The sequence below is a fragment of the Sturnus vulgaris genome, chromosome 28, assembly GCF_052056855.1.
Source record: "Sturnus vulgaris isolate bStuVul1 chromosome 28, bStuVul1.hap1, whole genome shotgun sequence".
In the NCBI taxonomy this organism is placed as follows: Eukaryota; Metazoa; Chordata; class Aves; order Passeriformes; family Sturnidae; genus Sturnus; species Sturnus vulgaris.
The window spans coordinates 6,477,789-6,497,634 of record NC_142270.1 but is presented as its reverse complement, the minus strand read 5'-3'; the positions used below and the strand labels follow the sequence as shown (position 1 = coordinate 6,497,634).

Here is a 19,846-nt window from a genome sequence, read left to right as displayed (position 1 = left end):
AGCTGTAGCTCCACAGCGCCCCCCGGCGGCCGTCTACGCCTCACCGCGCTGTTCCATCGCCTCGCTACCCCCCTCCCCCCGCGGGCTGTTCCACCTCGCGCCCCCCCGCCCCCCGCCGCAGCGCGCCGGGCCCAAGATGGCCGCCGTGTCAGTTTCGGGCTTCGCTGCCGTCCGGCCTTCACCTCCCGGGTCTCGGTGCTCGCGGGCCTCGGTAAGTAACGCTGGCGGAGCTGCGCCGGCTCGGGTGGTTGATGCCGAGGAAGTCGGGGACAGGCGGTTGGCGAGCTCCGTGGCCTGAGGAAGGGGAAGGCCCGTTGGGCGCTCCAGGCTTGCGGCCTGTTCCGGCCCCGCCGCCGCTCTGCGCCAGGCCCGGCCCCGCCGTCCGCTCCCGCGGCGCTCGCCAGGCCCACGCCTCGGGAAGGTGGCGGTCGCGGCACGGCACGGCTGAGGCGAGCGGAATGGCTGGGGGTGCGCGAGCTGAGCTCCGTTCAGTGTCTGGCGCGAGAGAGCGCGGCCGAGGCCGGTGCGGGCCCAGCCGTACCAGTGCGAGGAGTTATCCGGGCTGCACTGCCTGTATCCAGGAGGACGGACTGCTGCGTGGGGTTCGGCTGTCTGCCGCGGCTGCGGCCTGCGTCCTGCTTTTCCCGAATTCCCTGGTGCGAGTCTCGGTGCTGAGGCAGTGCGCTCCTTGGGGCGCCGTGCGCGGGACCCACCCGCGGTAGGGATGGGGACGAACGGTAGCAGGTGCAGGGGTCACTTGTCACGCAGAGAGCGAGTGAGCGAGTGACCCACCGGGGCTGGGACCCTCCCGGTGTCGCCCTGGCCTGGCCGGACGGTTGCATAACGCCCTGCGCAGGGAGCTCGGCTGGGAACAGGGGACGGAATCCTTCGGGCAGGCAGGCAGGGGGCACCGCCAGAGCGTATCTCTGCTTTGCGAGGAGGGCAAGTGTCGAGGACCATATTTCCGTTTACATCTGTTGTTCGCGGGATAGAAGAACTCTAGGCAGGCACTGCACCCTTTCTGGTTTAAGCAGTCGTTCAGAATCTTTCCACTACTGGCCGTGTGGAGCTCTGCTATTGAGTCTGATGTCTGTATGCAAATGTGTTCTGTGTGTTGATAAATTCTTCAGTACTTACTAGAAAGCAGAGCAGGATAACTGTGTTGTCGACTTAGCTCTTGTCTAAAACGTCTCTTGTAGAAAGGCGTTATTTCTTGTGGTAAACGCTTTACAGATCCTTCTCGGTTAGTATACTAGTGTGTTCCTGAAGTAGAACTTCAGTGCAATAGACAGTTATCCCACCTAGAAAAAGCTGTTTTAAAGATAACTAACTAAAGGCTCTGAAGTAGAGCCTCATACCCTTTCACCAGCATTGTTAATTAGCAGTTTCATAAGCATTCCTTTTATGCTGTGTATGGTCACCTGTTACTTTGTTCTCAGGTGTTTTCAGTGGGCCTCATCAATACTGAAAATTATGTTGTATTCTTTTTTCTATGGCCTCTAAAAGTAGAGCATTTAATTGCAATCTCCAACCTTGTTTCCTCATGTTTTTCCTTTATGGAACAACTGCCATAGCTTTTTCTTCACAGAAGAGAAACCCATGATTACACTCCTGAAAGCACTCTAAAAGTTTCTTGCTGTTTGCTGAAGAGTCTTGGTTTTTCGTATTTTCTATTGAAGTTTCAGGCAGTGTCTTCCATATGTAAAAATTAAGAGAGTTGCTGCTCTTTTAAGATGTTTGTTGTGGTTTTCTTTTTCCCCCCCAAATATTAATTTATGTTGTCGTGCAGTGATACAAATCTTGGTATAGACTAATAGATCAAAATGGAAAGAGCGCTTTTGTCTAGATTGAGTGGAGTAATTTTAATGCTAAACTATGCTTTTATTAGTAGTGAAGATGAAACCTGAAGTATTACTTCAGTATTTCAGAACTGTAGTGGCTTAAAACTGTGCTATGTGTTTAACAAGTTAACATTGCGTGCTAGTTTTTTTCTTTTTTTCATAACCGTTTGTTTTGTTTTGTTTTGTTTTTTAACGTCTCTCTTATTTTCTTCCAGGCCTAACATTAGAGCTCATTTGAATGTGAGACCAGCAGCTCAGGTGAGATAATGCTGAAATCTTTATACCTTTGTGGAAAACCTTACTGTGAAGCTGTTATGGGATTTATTGGAAAGAGTATAGAAGTTTCTAATTGTTTTGTTTTCCTCTCTTCAGTGTAAAAACAAATAATGTTTGAGAAAGGAGGATTAATTCAGAACAGAAAACGTGTATGCTATGGTTAGCTGGTTCCCGTCATTCGAGGATCTGTTTTCTCATCATTTGAAACTCGTTCAGCATCAGGATAAAGGATAACGACTCTATGGATATACAGAATTCTTCACCATGGTAAAACTCGCCAACCCGCTGTATACAGAGTGGATTTTGGAGGCAATCAAAAAGGTAAAGAAGCAAAAACAGCGACCTTCAGAGGAGAGGATATGCAATGCAGTGTCGTCTTCGCATGGTTTGGACCGCAAAACTGTTCTGGAACAGTTAGAGTTGAGTGTTAAAGATGGAACTATTTTAAAAGTCTCAAACAAGGGTCTCAACTCCTACAAGGATCCTGATAATCCTGGGAGAATAGCACTTCCAAAGCCTCGGAACCATGGCAAGTTGGATGGTAAACCAAATGTGGACTGGAATAAACTTATTAAACGGGCAATTGAGGGCTTGGCTGAGTCTAGTGGCTCATCCTTGAAGAACATCGAGCGCTTTCTGAAAGGTCAGAAAGATGTGTCTGCGTTATTTGGAGGTAGCACTGCCTCCATTTTTCACCAGCAATTACGATTAGCTGTCAAACGTGCTGTTGGCCATGGTAGGCTCCTTAAGGATGGACCTCTATACCAACTCAACACTAAAGCAACCACTAATGCTGATGGGAAGGAGAGTTTTGAGTCTCTTTCCTGTCTCCCTCCAGTATGTCTTCTTCCCCATGAAAAGGATAAGGTAAGACACAGTTTTTGTACGGTCATTTTCTTGTGATTGATGGAATGTGTCAGGATAGAGTTGCAATTTGTGGCCAGTGATCTTCTGTGTAGTGGAACTGAAAGTATGGTAACAGGCTTACTGTAGGTGTGTCAGCAAAACATAGGCAGTAAGCCTCCTCTCTCGAAGGTGACGTGGATTTGCAAAGAAAACTTGAGATGATCTCTTACTTTCACATTTTTGTTTGACTGCCATTTCTTCTTTCTATTTGAATTCAGTTAGCATAGTGAGGGGTTGTTTAGCAATTGCCACCTAATGCTGTCTTAGAGGATTTCTTTATAATGGGCAAAGAACTTTCTGTGCCAGAACCTCTTTGTTGTCAAATAGGAAGAAACCTCATCTAACAGATGATGTTCCTACCTGTGGCAGGGGGTTGGAGCCGGATGACTTTTAAAGTCTCTGCTCACCCAAACCACTCCATGATCTAGAGAGCATGGACAATGCTGGAAGGAGCACTCAGGGACTTCTGCATCCTCTGCCCCCTCCCCTTTCCCCCATTTTAGATACACATTCTTTATAAAAAAGAAAATACTATTTTCCTGTTGCTTTCTCTTCTTATTTTTTGTGGTTTTCCCCTCCTTTCTGCCATACTTCTTTTATACCTAAGGTCATTGATCCTCCACTCTAACCTCAAGATGAAGTTGTTGGACTGAAATTCATACCCAGTCAGTATCTTTTTATTCTTTCTGTTACTTTAATTGCAGAGTAAAACAGAAACTTGTCTTTGTTTACTGAAGATCAATTTGCCAGTGATTCATACACTTGCACTACTTGTCTCTAGGACATCTAGAATGTGGAAACTATTTTTTTTTATCCTAAAGAGGTACATTTTTCAGCAGAATGGGAAGTTTTTGGATGTTATAAATATCCTGTTCAGGAGTGAGTTCTTTGGGTGTGTCCTACTCCTGGCTTTTGAAGTCAGCTTCAGTCTCTGGTAAGAGATGCTTTAATGATCTATTAGGATTTGAAGATTTAAAACTGTTGTAGGAGTCGTCTTCCTAAAGAAAATAAAATCTGCACAGCTGCTTTATCACCTGTAAAGTTTTCCTGAAGTTCTAATTTAACTGTGGGAGCTTTACTGTGGACACTTGTCAGTGTATTATGCTGTGGGCTGGCGTAATGCAGGAAGTATTACTATGGTGAAAATTCCAGTGTCCTGTCTACAAGTGTTTCCTATGTAAGTCTCCAACTTTATCTATAACGAAATCTATCTAACGAAATCTAATTTATCTACAACGAAATGTTGTGAAAACTGGATATAAACAAACCTGGCACATGAGGTGGCTGGATTGAGAGTGTTGGTAACAGATGATAACAGTGGCTGTGCATATTATTAACGCAGTATGTTTCACAGCCTAGTCAGCCTTCTTGTAATGTGCTGAACGAAACTTTGGAGCAGCTTGATATTCTTTGAGATTAATTGTTCCCTGCACTTTTCTTAAAATGTTATAAATCAGAGTGGTGAATTGTAGTGTGAGCTACCAGAAATACTGAATGTACTCTGGGATTTGTTTTTTGTTCCCCTGGAAAAACATGAATTTTGCAAGGGATTTTTTTCAATAAATTCTTTCGAGTTTTTGTGTCTGTGTGTGTCTTTGCTTAACCCTAGATTTCTGCTCTTCATGTGCCGTCTCTGTGCTGCGTAAGTCAGGCGGAGTTTCATACTAGTATCTGAAGTAATTTTGAAGATACTATCTTAAAACATGTAGGTTTTGCCAGTGTTAATTGACTGGCAAGTCAGTGGTGGCTCAAAGTTCCTGTTCTCCAGGATTTTGGAGACAGTTTATTTTTCGGTTTTCATTTGCTCTTGGTTGGTTGTTTTTTCCATGAAGACACTTCAATGACCTTCTTTCTTTTCTTTAACAGAATATACTTGGTAGAGATTCTTTGGGAGCATTGTGACAATGTTTCCCTTGATCCTTAGAAGAGCCTTGGCAATAACAGGAACAAAAAAAGTTCTATCTCCCACCTGCCAATTGATGGCCTGACAGTCCCTGAGCAGCAGGCCCCAGACAGCTTCTCCCCAGTTTATATACTAAGCGTGACACCATACGGTCTAGAATATCTCTTTGGACGGGCTGGGTCAGCTGTGCCAGCATCCTGTGCCTGCCAGCCTCCTCAGTGTGGGTGGGGTGAGAAGCTAAAAAGTCCTTGGCTTGGTGTAAACCCTACTTGGCAACAACCAAAACGTCAATGAGTTATCCGAAGTATTCTCTTCCTACAAAACACAGCACCATACCTCCTGCTGGGAGAAGAGTTAACACGATCTCAGCCGAAACCAGGACAACTGTTCAGTAGTTACCATAGTATTGCTACAATGCAATAATTACTGCATTACTTTCAGAGACTACTACAACCCAGTAATATTTAATACCGTTTCAGAGCAAAGAGCTCTTTCCTGGTACACCGTCGTGAGGAACTTAAGCTGTAATAAGTTGCAGGTCTTAAGACTGGATGCCTTAAAGATAGTTTGCTCTGCTTTTGTTTTGTTGACACTTGTTACAGAAAGAATCTTCGTAAAATTGTTGTTATTAAAAAAGCAACAGTAACGTATCAGCTAACTGAAGGAGAAGTGGAAATAATTGCTGTATGTGTTGGAGTTTTCCAGAACATCTGAAATTTGATCTCAGGACAACCGTATGACTGTTTCTTCCTCAATTACAAGGAAAATACAGGTGGTATTATTTGATATCCAGTTGCACTGTCTTTGAAACTGTCTTTTATGTCAGTTAAAGCTGGCTGTGGCTGTAGCACATTTTAAGTAAACATCTTAGTATTATCCTGCAGTACAGGTGAGAGTATAAAGCCAAAATTCTTGAAGTGCTTCCTGAAAAAAAAAGAGAGGAACTTATGTGGCTGAAAAGTAGGAGTAATATTTAAAGTAGATTCCCTGTGCTGCTGTCTTGCATGTTCCTTATGGCTTGTCTGTTTCTTATTTTCGTGTTGCTATTTATATCTGTTGGTACTTATCAATCAGTTTAACTGTGGACTATTATATGTGCAGCATGCTTCAGGCCTTCCTTTTTGCCAATAGTAGTTCTAGATCCCAGTGTGCACTTGTAAACTCACATGAAGTCAAACTTCTTGTATCTTTTTGAAAAGTTTGTATGCTATGAGGGCATCATAGTTGTTTTGAAGGCCTTTAAGCATACGATAGCTATTGCTATATTGTGCCTGTTTAAAGTTAGTAATTGTTATTGCCATCTCTTAAATGAAAGAACTGTCTGATTACTGGTAAAGAGGTTATTTTTGGATTCATTTGTGTGGGGTGGAGTACATAAATGATCTGCAACCAGAACACTGTGATGGCATATTGAGAGCTCACCCATCTCTCCAAGGGTGCTGTTCAAGCATAGGCTCTCAGCTAGAGGAGTATTAGGATTCACCCTCTTCCAGCTGGTTCTGGGGAAGAGAAGTCTGTAGTTCTGTCTAAAAAAAACTTGTGGTGATAACAGATGGCCTCCATCTGTACGCTGTGTAACTCTGGAAACCCAAGTGTTAAAAAATTACTTTGAACTTTATTCACTCAATAATGAACAGGTGAAGTAGCTCTTTGTAATTGAGCCAATCTAAGCAGGTCCTAAATACTATTGCCATGGACACCTGTGAATGGATGTTATGGAATGGGGCTGAATGGTACCAAGAGCGGTGCTGGCTGTGTCTGGAATCATGATAACTTAGAGGTAAAGCTTGTCACTGTGGGAAGACATCAGATGTTATGATGAGTACCGGTATCAGTGAGTAGTACTGTGGAGGAAGTCTTTTCAACAGTGTTCTCTGACACAATTTCAGCAGAAGCTGAGTATAGGATAGCGGATTAAAAAGCAGGAGACTAGTCCAAAATACTGGCCAGATCCGTGTTGTCAGTCCTTTCTGTCCAGTAGATTATTGACAAATATGGAATGACTTCTCTCTGAAGTTAGGTTAATAAAGGAATTGTATTTACTACAGAGCTTTAAAGGGTAGTCAGAGAGGGAGGAGAGTGAATGGTGGAGAATGTTGATAAAGAAATAACAGCTTGATTCCAGTGTTAGCTTTGTTATGAGGAAGGGAAGAAACAGCAGAGAGAATGAGGACAGGTCATTCTGTTCCTGCTTTCATCCTAGTCTCCCAGAAATTTTATCTTCAGTCATAGTGACGGTGGGAAATACAGCTAAAAAGCAATAGTTATTAAATGAAGTACTGCCATTTTAGTTGAAAAATAGGTTCCATGTTCTTAGGTCCAAACATGGAGTCAACAAAATCTGGTGAACAAACACTGTGTGTGACAGACTGTTGAGTCCTTCAGCCTCTGTGAAGTAGATGGGCATTTGCTTGTTCAAGGATTTCAAACTGCAGTTATCCTAGTGAGTTGTGATTAAGTCATGTTGACCTCTAGTCCACCTATTTAGGTTTTCTCTGTATTTGGTGTATAAATCTTAATTTTTCTTTCCTCACCAATATATTTCTGATTGTTTGAACACCTTTCCTTGGAGCAGCTAGTAATACTGCTTCTGGCATTGGATGAGAGGTTGTAACGTTGCATGTTTAAATGTTCAAGAATCTGGCAGTCTACCCATTGTTACTGCTCTTGTGGTAAATCTGTGCTTGTAGTGAGATGCAAAAGAAAGGAGTTAGAAGGGTGTCCAAGAAGAATGACCCCTGAGTAGGAAACAGAGTCCCATTTGTAATATATTTGCTTGTTTTGAGGTACTTTTGAAGGTTCGTTAACCAGTCTGTGGACCTATGCGTGAACAATGACTTCTGGTTTGAAAATACTGAAAACTAAAGGTATTCTGAACTATAAAAGAAGTCAACAGTTCTACACATTTCTCCCCATTCCTGCTGAACTGTCCCATCTAATCTTAAAAGTCCAGAAAAATTGGTGTCAGATACAGCCTTTAGATGAGTGTGTGTATAGGTTTGACTTCATTTAGAATTCATGAACAGTATACAGCCTCTACCAGGCATTAGGTTTCTCCTCAGTCTTTGAGACTCAGTTCTGGATATTTAGTAATGTGTGTTTTGATTGTAGTGCTGGATCTCTGAACTTGTCTGGACTTATAGTGAATTCCTTGAAGGTGTGCATGGAAGGAAAGAAGGTAATTCTGCTGCTGAGCATTTCAGTGACTGAATTTCAGAAGCTGCTAATCATTAAGCTGCATGCAAAATCTTCAGTGCAATCTCAGGAGCAAGTAGATGCACTTGCTTTGTGGTGCCACCAATGGTATTTTTTTCCTTCAAAATGTACAGCCATAAAATGTTCTGACTGACTTCACCTGGCTTTGCAAATTCAGGATACCTTTGTATGGGCGCTCGCTCAGCAACAGACCTGTTTGGAAAGAGTTTTATCTGCATGCGTTTGGGGTTTTGCCACACTTGCTGTATAAGGCTGCTCGTGTGAGAATGGTCTGTGTCTGTTCAGACAGTGCTGGGAGAGAAAATAGCATGTAGTGACTATGGGTCAAGAACATGGGACTTGGTTAAATCCTACTGTCAAGAGTGGTATATTGAACAGTGAATTTAGATAGTGAAGACTTATGTGTAGAATGTTTTTGTTTTCTCCATTTTAAGCTCAAGGCAATAAAGTTTCAAAAACTGAGTAGGATTTGGTATCACAGTTGAACTTGTGTGAGTATCCTGGGTAAACTACAAGCAGCAGCCTTTAATCAGGTAGAGATCTTTAATGTGCATGAAACACTCATTGACAGTTCCTTTTGTGTCTTTTCTGGTACCACGGTTATATGAGACTCTGTAATCTGTTAAATACTTTTTTCCATTTTCTAACTGAAGTATTTGGCATTCTTTTAGGGATGCTGCTAATCTTGAAGGAAAGCAGTGTTTAAAGATAGATTAATTACCCCTATGCACAAACGTTACAAAACCTTATTCCCAAAGTAATTTGTTATTTCTAGAAATCGAAGTAAATATTGAAGTTCCTATTTTTTGGTGACAATCTAAGTATTGTGGAATACAACGGGATTTTTCAGTGAGAGAATTAAGATTTTAGCTTGTTCTTAATTCGAGGGGTGTGTTTTTCTTTTGCAGCTGTGGTTTAGAAATATCTTTCAGTCTTAAACAGAGTAATATAATCATCTTTCACTCTCAAGACAGCATCTTATATTTTCTTGAAAATTATGAAGCGGGGACAAGGTGTACCTGAGAGCTCACAGGATATAACTTTGGGTAAAGAAAACTTCCGTAACTTGAAAGAAAACTTCTGTAACTTGAATTGCTAGGTTCTTGAATCAGTGACAAGTGAAGGGAGTTTCTTTATAGTGCAGAGAAGGAAATCTGAGCCTCTCTTTCCCCTCACCACCCTGAGTTCGCAGTCAGGAAGTCTTGGCATGTGATTCTGATTGTGAGTAACAAATGTTGAATAGTTTTAATCCTCTGATTAGAGAACTTGTTAGTTCTGGGAGGGTTATTTAACAATTGACTATCTAAGCATTTCACATTCTGTGAAATTTTTACCGTATCTGATAGTAAGATAATTTCTTCAGTTTGAATGTCAGCCCCACATGCTATTTACATTGCTTTTTTGCATTGGTTTCCAAATATCAATAATCACTGCAGAAAATTCAGCCTGTGTATACGTCGCTAATATCCAAGCTATTAGCCTTCGCACTTGACTCTACTCTTGTAGCAGCATTTCAGATTTTCTCTCTGTTGTATTAGACCTTCTTCAAACAGCAGCACTTATTTTAAATGTCCTGTCATTTTTCTGTTTAAATGACTTTATATGTTTCTCTTAAGAAGAGGTATGTATTTCATGCTTGTTCCTTTCTTCTGTATGCTATTTCATCTTTTCTCCCTTACATTTGTTTTAATATAGTTTCATGTTTTAGGCCATCATTCTGCCACATCAATATGCTTCTTCCTTTCAAATGAGATTCAACAAGTGAATTGGAGACAATATCCATTTAACACAGACAAACATAGGCGTGTGTTTCAATAATAGCTTTTCTTGGGTGTATTAAAATATATTTAACATTGTTTTCTTGAGTAAAAACAGTATTTTAAGGGATTTCTGTTTTTACTCTAGTTGCTTTTTTTTTTTTTGTCACTATACTATCTGGAGGGAACATTAAGAGTTGTGATTTGGTAACTTATATAGACTACAAGTTGATAGTATTGAATAGTATTTCCTAAATTCTGCAGTTTTCTCTATATACAGCAAAAAAGCCCACATGATTTATAAAATTACTTTTAAATATGAAATCCGTTGGTTCTGACTTTATTGAGGCATGGAACTGAAGCAGTTTTCCCCTCCAGCCACTGATCCAAAAGGCATGTAATCCAGGCTTTGTGATGCCATGCTCACTGAAACGTGTTTCCTTATGTTTTAAATAGTTTTTCCATGTGGTGTAGGTTGTACTTTCCCTCTGTCTTTTCTGGTTCATCTGCTCTTGCCAGGAGCTACAGCTTTTGAGGGAGACCTTTGCAACAGAATGGGCCATTTGAAGTGAGGAGTAATGATTTGTCACTTGCTTAAAAACAGATGCACAAAAAAGCATTATCTAGTGTGAATTCTCAGAAGTCATCTACCTCTTCTAGGGGGCTCACATTCAGGGGGGGTCTTAAAGAGCAAAGCAAAAAACAGTTTGTTTGAGTGTATGTGTTTCTTTTATGCTGGTTTAGATACTATCCTCATTTAATTTCAACTGCAATGACTACCAGAAACATGTATGTGATGATGGGACAAAGATAGTCCTGGTATCTGGTGAGCCCCAGATGGTATTAAAACGTCTTTAAAGTGCTTTAACATTACTGCAAGTGACTATTGTGACATCGTGGCATGCAGGCTTGACTTGAGTTTTGAGACGTTTCCTAACCTCACTTCTCCTAAATTAAGAAGACTACAAAGCAGATGGGTTGGCCAAAACTGAGATTGTAAAATTACTGTGCTTCTTCCATAGGCACTTCTCCATAGTTGCCTTTAGGAGAGCATACAGTCTGAGAATCTTTAAGGCACATTTGGTTTCTAGAAACCCTTTGTATAGTAACAGCATGTGCTGAGAGGCTGGCAGGCTGTAAGACGCTGTCAGTCCAATTTGTTCTGGCTCCCTCCCTCACTGAATCTGGTGACATCACACAGATAGATGTGCTTGCTTGCAAAACAGCAGAAGGAGTTGAATGTCTGCCAAAAATTTTCAGTATGAAACTGAGCTGCCTGCTTCCAGTCTTGTTTTCACTAATCTTTCATTGTGTGCTTGCATTTTTGACTTGCCAGGATGTTCTTTGCTGAACAAACACAGCAGCAGTGAAATCTCTTCATATTTAGCATCTCACACAGAAGCTTTGGAAGAGTAGCCTGATCTCCACATTCAAAATTGTTCCAATTTAATTAATTATTCTAAAACATTTTGAATTCTAGTAGAGCCTTCCCCCAAACTGTAGATGTTTTGGAGTTTTTTTACATGTGATAAAATGTTTGCTTGCAGCTTGCCAGGGGTAGTAAATACAGGAAACATTGAAGCTATGAAAGATAGTCTTTGAGCTGGTTCTTCCAAACCTAGACAGTGTTTACATGTGGGCATCCAAATTTGAAGGACTGTGGGGATGAACACGGTAGGCGCAAATACTGCCTGGAACAGAAAATAATGATTATCTTAGGCTGTTGACTGTCTATAAAACTCTCTTTGATGAAATAAGTTGCTCATGAACTTCCTGCAAAGGATAAGTGAAACAATTTTATTTCTCCCCTAAAAAGTTGCATGAGTGTTACAGCTTTCCTTTCAAAAGGCAGAAGGTAAAAGTAATTCCTGAAATCTTGATTCCAAAGAAATTAAAGCACTGGCTGACCCTTCATACACAAGGGTTTTCCCCCCAGTAAACCTGATAGTGACTGGAAGCAGATAGCTGTCTGGCACCTAGAGTCCAGTCATGAACAAAAAAACAATTTGTGTACAGTAGATCCCCTCTCTCTGTTGAAACAGGATGGGGAATCCCTGCATAGTTTATTTCAGCTAATGCTGCTCTGGTGACTGTGGCTGGAAAGATACTGCCTGTGGGCAGTGAAGATTCTAGTTTCCCCCTTCCACTTGGATATTAATGATTTGTATGCTTGGCATAACTATCTACAGTTGCCTTGTTTTCTCTGTTTCTCAAAAGGAATAAAAACTGCAGTCCTTCAGTTAACTAATCCTGTGAACATATTCCAGACTGAAGCAGTTTGATGGTGATTTCGTGTTATACTTCAGCATTATTTGGGATTTACCCAAAGGCTAATATAAATACTTGTATTCTAAATGAAGAATGTCAGGCTTTCATTCCTGTTGTGTGGCTAAATTTTGAAACAGCAAATTTCCGAGGTGTTCAGATTGTTTCCATCTAGTGGGTGCTTTAAGGACCACACCTCAGACTGAAAGTGCACTATGTGTGCTATGTCTGTACACCGAGTGAAAGGTAGAGCTTTGAAATTTTCAGTTTCTGTATTACAGTAATATAAACAAACCTGATGCCTGCAAGAAGCTGTTCTAGATACAGCTTAGGCAGAGTAAAGGTGCTTGAAGTTCTTCTGGCATATGCTTCCATGCAATGATTAACAGTGTACACGTATCTACCTGCAGAATAGATTCTGAAAAGGTATGTTTGAAATCGCTAACTGTAACCTGATACAGCTATACGAAGAATGTTTCTCAAAACTTGCTGTAATCTAACATTATTCCCATTTCCAGAGTTTTCAATGTGATTTTAGCATATTTTTACTGTATTTTTAAATTCAATTTTGTGTACATTTTTGCTCTGGAAGCTATAAATCACAGGATTTAAATGCAGATTTGGATTAGAAAGAATTTTCTAGATAATGAAATCAAGCACTTAATGTTAAATTAAGCTATCCTTTCACTCTTATTAGTTGATCAAGTACCACTTTGAAACAAACACTTATTGCACTTGCTACATCTGTGATGAGGCTGAACTTTAGTCCTTAAATTTAAAAATGTCCTGCTTATTCCAGTCCAAATGTATTATTGGTTAATTCATATCTATTTCTTATTTTGCTAGTGCTGTACCTCATCTTAAATAAATCTTTTTTTGTTACATAATGTCTAACTCCCCCCATAACGTTTTCAGAGAGATCACACCTTATCTGCTTGTGACTGCTAAATAGCATACTCACATAATTTTCTGCAGGAAGATTTTAGTTTTTCATAACAGTGTTAATAGTTGTACAGTTTTTTTTACTTTGGAGTACTAACTTCTGTTCAGTTAGTGCTGTATTGAATGTCAGAACCAGGTAAAATCTTTGAGACGTGATGTGTATTACATCATGTTTATGTGATATATAAACATCTGTGTCATTTTGTGTATTACAGTTTGCTCCCTTGAGATACCCAGTGCTCTTACTGTCTGTTTTCCTCACAGCCGGTTGCTGAACCAATTCCAATTTGCAGTTTCTGCCTTGGTACAAAAGAGCAAAATCGGGAGAAGAAACCTGAAGAGCTCATCTCTTGTGCTGACTGTGGCAACAGTGGTAGGTGACCATTTACAGGGGTGCTGGTGTTACCCCTTCCCTGGATACAGAAAAGCTGCTACGCTGCCTGGTGCTGCCCCACGCACAGAGGGAGTATGCATCTAGGAAGAATCTTGCCACTTAAGACAGAGAAGTCTAATGTAGTCACTCCTGCTGACCCAGACGTGTGAGGAATATGCTTCTGTGGCATACAATACAGTTAGTTCAGCCGAATCTTAGGCTGCCAGAGGGGAAACAGCTAAGTTAACCTAGCACAAATAATTAATATGGCTCCTGGAAGCTTTTTTTTAAATGTGGCAATGAAGACCAGTTTCACCATGTTTCTCAATTCAGTTATGAAGAATTATCTTTAGGTTCTTTTGTATGTGGGCCTGCTTTTTGCTATCTAGGGCATTAGTTTGTGTTATAAGTAGGTAAGAATAGAAGCATCTAAAAATAGGAGTATCTGAATAACCAAAGTTCTGCAGGGGAATGCATAATTGATAAAGTAGCCTCTATGTGAGCTATCTATGACCATTAACAGAAGTATAATGATTTTACCAGTAAAATTTTCTCTTTTTTCTCTAGGTCATCCGTCCTGTTTGAAGTTCTCTCCAGAGCTGACAGTTCGAGTGAAAGCCTTGCGATGGCAGTGTATTGAATGCAAAACATGCAGTTCCTGTAGAGATCAAGGAAAAAATGCTGTGAGTAGTGGAGTGTGGATTGAATGAAGAGGATACCAGTTTTGTGGCTGTTACATTAAACTGCAAAATAAAAATATTGAAGAGGCAAATATCTGCAGCTTTTATTTTAGTCTGGTAGTCTTTCTGAGACCTGTGAAATACCTTGAATTGTCTGTAGTTGAAAACTATGTGCCTGTTCTCTGAAATTGTGACAAATTAACGGGGGGCTTGATGCTGATGCACCTATAGAGATTATCTGTCTTCAACAGGATAACATGCTATTTTGTGACTCCTGTGACCGTGGCTTTCACATGGAATGCTGTGATCCTCCTCTTACCAGGATGCCAAAAGGTGAGGATTTTGTGGTGAAAAGGATAATTTAAGATGGTGTTGGAAGAGATCAATGCGCAGGCAGTGCTTCCACTTATTTGGTCCTCTTTTAGCTACATTTAGCTCATTTTTTTAATGGAATTACCTTTCAGGTATTGGAAGCCAAACAAGGGTCAGAACTTTGCATCTAGGTTTTTTTCATTATCTCCTGTTTCCTGTACATTACTCTCTGTGAAGGGTTTTGGAAAAAAAAAAAATCTTGAGGTTTGAAGGAAGAGAAGTGGTCCCTACAGATTAAAATGATCAGCTTTCATTTCCATGAATAGCCTTGTACAAAAGAAAGCAACAACTCCTATATTTTTGAAGTGGTATCCATTTGGACAATGGAATATTCTGGACAAATGAACTTCTCTTTCCAATCAGAAAGCAGATTATCTATGGAATATTCTTCCTTGGTAGTTTGAAGAAAACTTTTGTATATAAGATAGTTGGAAGTAGTATAGTCATAAGCAGATAATGGGATAATTGACCATTAAATTATGGTTTTCTGATGATGTACTGCCAATTAAGGAAACTTTTTTTGTGTATGGAACTCTTTGGGGGCTGGGGGAATATTAACAGGACTTGAGTTTAGATTGTTGAAGCACATGCATAATTCTTCTTACACGTCTATGTGATAATCAGTGCCTTTGGTACTGTTCCTACCCATAATCTCAGAAGGCCTGTGGGCTGCATTTCTCCCTTTTGTCCTGTATAGATGTCTCATGCGTTTGATGATGGGGACTTGTGTCTTATAGGTATGTGGATATGTCAAATATGTCGACCACGGAAGAAGGGAAGAAAACTTTTACAGAAGAAAGCAGCACAGATAAAAAGACGCTATGCTAACCCAATAGGACGTCCCAAAAACAGGTTAAAGAATCAAAATACAACGTAAGTCTCTATAAGGAAGAGTAAGATGTGAGATTCTGTAGGATAGTGGGTATTTCTGAAGTCTCTAGTTTACTTTGTGAGAAGTTTTCTTTTACAGTTAAGAGTTGTTCATTTTCTGAGAAGGGCTGTGAAAGACTAGAAGTAACCTTAGTGCTTCTTATGACTCAAGATTTTTTACTCTTTGTAGTAAATTACTGTTTATTTTTGAACTATTCCTTATAGTCATAGGCAAATTTTGCTGTTCGTGTGATCTCTGTTGCTGGATGCCTCCTTCTTCTAGCATAATTGCCTTGCTTTGCATTTCCCGAGAACCCTTCCTGTTGTTTAAAGAAGTTAAGTAATCACAATAAACCATATGAGATTGTTTGACATACATTTAATCTGACACTGCTGCCAGAAAATATTTGGCCCCTTTCTGCTTCCATTCCACATGTTTCTGCATTTGTTGAGAGCTCTACTGTGCCGAGACAGATTGTGTTGCTGCAGCCTTGTCGTGGTTGTTGTGTGGCAGCTAGCTAGTTGTCTGGGAATTGGATTTGGGTGGGCAGGAATTCTTTGGATAACTGTTCAGCCAAAGCAATTTCCTTGAATTAAGATTGCTGTGCAGTGCTGGTTGTGATGCAGCACTCTGGGCTTTTCAGGGTACAAAACAGTGAAGGAGTATGTCACAAGAATGTAAGTTTTGGACGTGAGATCAGCTAAGAAAACCAGTTGAACCATCAGTTGATTCTAACCAATAGCACCAGAGGATGTTCTGGAAAACAACCTTACAAAATTTAATGCTTCTAAAAACATAGAGGGAGCATCTCTATTAAACTCTCTTTTTTTTCAGTCAGTACAATAACTCTGCATAGAAGAACTCTCAATATTATTTAGAGGAGCAAAAGGAAAACTGTTTAATGATTGCATAAATTGAAGCCTTTTGTGCAATGTATTCATTCTGGTTACTGATTTTAAAATTTGATATTGTGTTAAATTTGGTGAAAATCTATTGTTTATACTCAAATTAATTTGACAATGATCAATGTAGAAAAAAATAGTACAGTACTTCTACTGAGATGTTTCAATCCTGTCTCCTCTAGGGGACACAGACTCTTGATGACTCCTGTATTATTAAATTCTTCAGCTCTCGTTTCTGCGTGGTTGATAAATATGTTAAAGAAGATGGTAGGCCATCTTACCACATCTTTTGACCGTATCTTTCCCCTTCTCATCCTTTAGCTCAAAAGGTCCTTTCAGCAAAGTTCGCACTGGTCCTGGTCGGGGTCGGAAGCGTAAGATGGCTCTGTCCAGCCAGTCAGCATCATCAGAAGGAGGATACCTGGAACAGACAGATGTCTTGGACTTCTGCAGAGATGGCAGCAACGCCTTGAAGTTTAACAAGAAAACCAAAGGGCTTATAGATGGCCTTACTAAATTCTTCACTCCCTCCCCTGATGGACGAAAAGCTCGAGGAGAAGTGGTAGACTATTCTCAGCAGTATAGGATCAGGAAAAAGGGTACCAGGAAGTCTAGCACTTCAGAATGGCCCACAGGTAAAGATTTTTCACCCTGCCAGTGTAAGTATCCTGTATACTAAGCAAATCTTCAAAGGATAGGATGTTGACGTGACTGGAATTGTTAGAGGATGGAAACTTCAAGCTGAAAGTTAACACTGGAATATTTCGTGCATTGAGGTAGAATATGAGCTGGAAAAAGGAATTGATCCTGGAGACCTTAGCCTCTTTATATATAATGGCAAGGTGTGATGAGAGGTTAAATGTTTACAGTGAGGTAGAATGCCCATTGATAAGGAGGCATTTGCAGACAGCCTAGGAAATGGGCTTAATAATGTCACATTTGAAAGAGATAACATAGGCAGTGGTTCATGAAAATTAGGAGCAGCAAGGTAGAAGTATGAAATGGAAAATAGATGACCAAAACCACTCCGACAGACCTGTGAGTTTCCAGTCTATGGATGCGTGCAAATGTTTCTTAATTTTCTCAGCCATAGAGGAGCCTGCTTGTGCTGCTTGGCATCTTACTGCTGAAAACTATCCCTTCCCTTTGGAATGCAGTTTGCTTTCCTTGGCTTTTTCTGCTTTTCTAGCTTAAGATACTATCTATGCCTGGACCTTTATTTAATTTCTGTATTCAGATATTTACAGTTTTGTTGAATGGTTCTGAATTGTTCCTAAGCAGGCAGTGGGAAATATTCCACAATAAAATACTCTGTTTACACCTTTAGAATAGTTACCTGCATTAACCCGGTGACTGGTGCTGGAAGAACAGCAATATGACTTAATGTTTTGGGAGTGACGTGAAGTGTCTAGAGGATTTTGTTGGGTTTTTTGTTCAGGTTTGTTTGTTTGTTTTTGTTGAAGGGGTGTTTCTAAGGTGATGAATGTAGGTGTTCGGTTTTGGTTTTACCATATATGGCATTTAAATAGCTGTGATCCTTGTTTGTGAAAAAAAGGCTTAGTGGTAAGCCATTTATGCCTTCATGGTACTATGAATATCTAGGTGGTGACATTTGAACCTGCTTAAATATAGGACAGTACTGCTTACGTGGTCCCAAATCTAGAACGTGTTCTTCCTTTATAGTCCCAAACCTGAATAGAAAATCCCATCAAAAAACCTGGCACAGTGTGTGAATACAGCCAGATGTTGTTTGTCACTGCACTAAAAGCAAATACTTTTTGGAAATGTAGGTGAACACAGTTTTCTCTCTCATTTACAGACAATCAGGATGGCTGGGATGGAAAACAAGAAACTGAGGAGCGGTTTTTTGGAAGCCAGGATGTCTTAAATGAAAAAGACATGGAATTGTTTCGAGATATTCAGGAACAAGCACTGCAGGTAAAGTTAAATTTTAAGTGTCTGGCAGTAAGTACTATATCTGTAAAAGAAATTTAAACAAATCTAAAACCACCACCCCAACAACAAAATAACAACAAGAAATGCAAACTTCGGATGCGTCAGTCTGTCACAGAAACTAATGTGCTTGGTTTCTGCTGCTTGAGAGTAATGGACTGATCTGAAGAGAGCTGAAGGATAATAATATAAAAGTGAGCATAAGAGTGTAAGAGGTTAAGGTGGCTAAAAAGCCTTTGGAGGCTGTGGCTTTAGTCTTCTCAGAACTGTTAACTAGCTGGTAAAACATGTGGACTGTGAAAACAATAAAATATGGGATGGTTTGCTAGCAGCATGGGTCACACAGAGTCTGAGTAGTTAAAGCATTCTTTTTCTAGATACTTTAACTCCTTAGGGAACAGGATAGAGCATTGCTGTTTGTGTCTGTGTACACATTGTTAGATGCTTACCAATAGAGGTTGTTGTTCCTTTTCATCTAGAGCTCCACAAAATGTGGATGCCTAGGACTAGATCCTGAGGTGACTTTTGCTGATTCCAGTCCTGCTTAGGAAGCTTAGCAAGATGTTCATTTGGAATGTTCCCTTTCAAACACTAACCCATTGTCCTGCGTATAGCTGTCTCATTCTGCTAGCATAAATTTGCATATAAGTTATTCACTGGTACTCTTCACATTAGTTGCTGACCTCCTGCATGAAGTGTTCTCATTTGTTAGTAACTTCAGTCCAGGTTGTTCATATTATAATGCAAGGCTAGTAGGAATAGTTAGATTTCTATAATTCTGTGAGTGACAGTCTTTTGAGATAAAATCTTCATGAGCTGAGAAAGCATTTGTTTTCTTTTAAAGTAGATAATTTAGTATCCTTATTTTTAGTTGCTATAAAATATACAGTTACTATCAGAGGGACAGGGGAAATAAAGGTTGTATAAGAAGTTTAAAAAGACTCTATTTTCTGTTTTTTTTCTTCTAATAAATATGAGGCTTTTCTTTAATTCTTCAGCACTTGTGATGATAAGCAGGTAGCTGCTATATTCACAGTAGTACGTCTAGTCTCAGAGCTGGGAAGACACTAATGTGTGATGCTAAATACTCACATATTCTAGTTTTTAACCTCAGGAGCAGTTCATGTTTCTGTTCTTCACTATTGAAGCAACAAGAAAGAAAATTAAAGCGAGACTCAAAAACTTCGCTTTCTACTAATTTGTATTTAAAATTATGACATGCAACACTGTGAATTGTAGTGGAGATACATGTTTTGATAATGTTTATTAATTCTTTCTTTTTGTGAATCACATGGTTGCTTGAAGTGTGACGTACTGGTTTTTAGTGTCAGAGAGCAACATCTGCATAGTCTTAATTACCAGTGAGTTCAAGCAGGATGGTCTGTGTAGATTAAAATGTTTTAATTTATTTAATCTTAAAAGTATTTCACTTGGAAATTCCTGAAAACTTGGGTTTTTTTCCCCTTGCATAGAAAGTAGGGGTGACTGGGCCCCCTGATCCACAAGTCCGCTGCCCTTCTGTTATTGAATTTGGCAAGTATGAAATCCAGACCTGGTACTCCTCCCCATATCCACAGGAATACTCGAGG

General features: G+C 40.1%; 1 protein-coding gene across 1 annotated transcript in view; it reads left to right on the top strand.

The window, feature by feature from the left end:
• The first annotated feature begins 120 nt into the window (after positions 1-120).
• Positions 121-19,846, top strand: part of KAT6A (lysine acetyltransferase 6A) — a 34,307-nt gene continuing 14,581 nt past the window's right edge. The window contains exons 1-10 of the mRNA XM_014890858.2: positions 121-211; positions 2,057-2,099; positions 2,214-2,984; positions 13,371-13,479; positions 14,047-14,162; positions 14,411-14,492; positions 15,269-15,404; positions 16,626-16,939; positions 18,124-18,242; positions 19,730-19,845. Of these exons, the coding sequence (XP_014746344.1) occupies positions 2,382-2,984; positions 13,371-13,479; positions 14,047-14,162; positions 14,411-14,492; positions 15,269-15,404; positions 16,626-16,939; positions 18,124-18,242; positions 19,730-19,845 (1,595 nt within the window). The 5' untranslated portion in view covers positions 121-211; positions 2,057-2,099; positions 2,214-2,381. The remainder of the gene's footprint in view (positions 212-2,056; positions 2,100-2,213; positions 2,985-13,370; positions 13,480-14,046; positions 14,163-14,410; positions 14,493-15,268; positions 15,405-16,625; positions 16,940-18,123; positions 18,243-19,729; position 19,846) is intronic.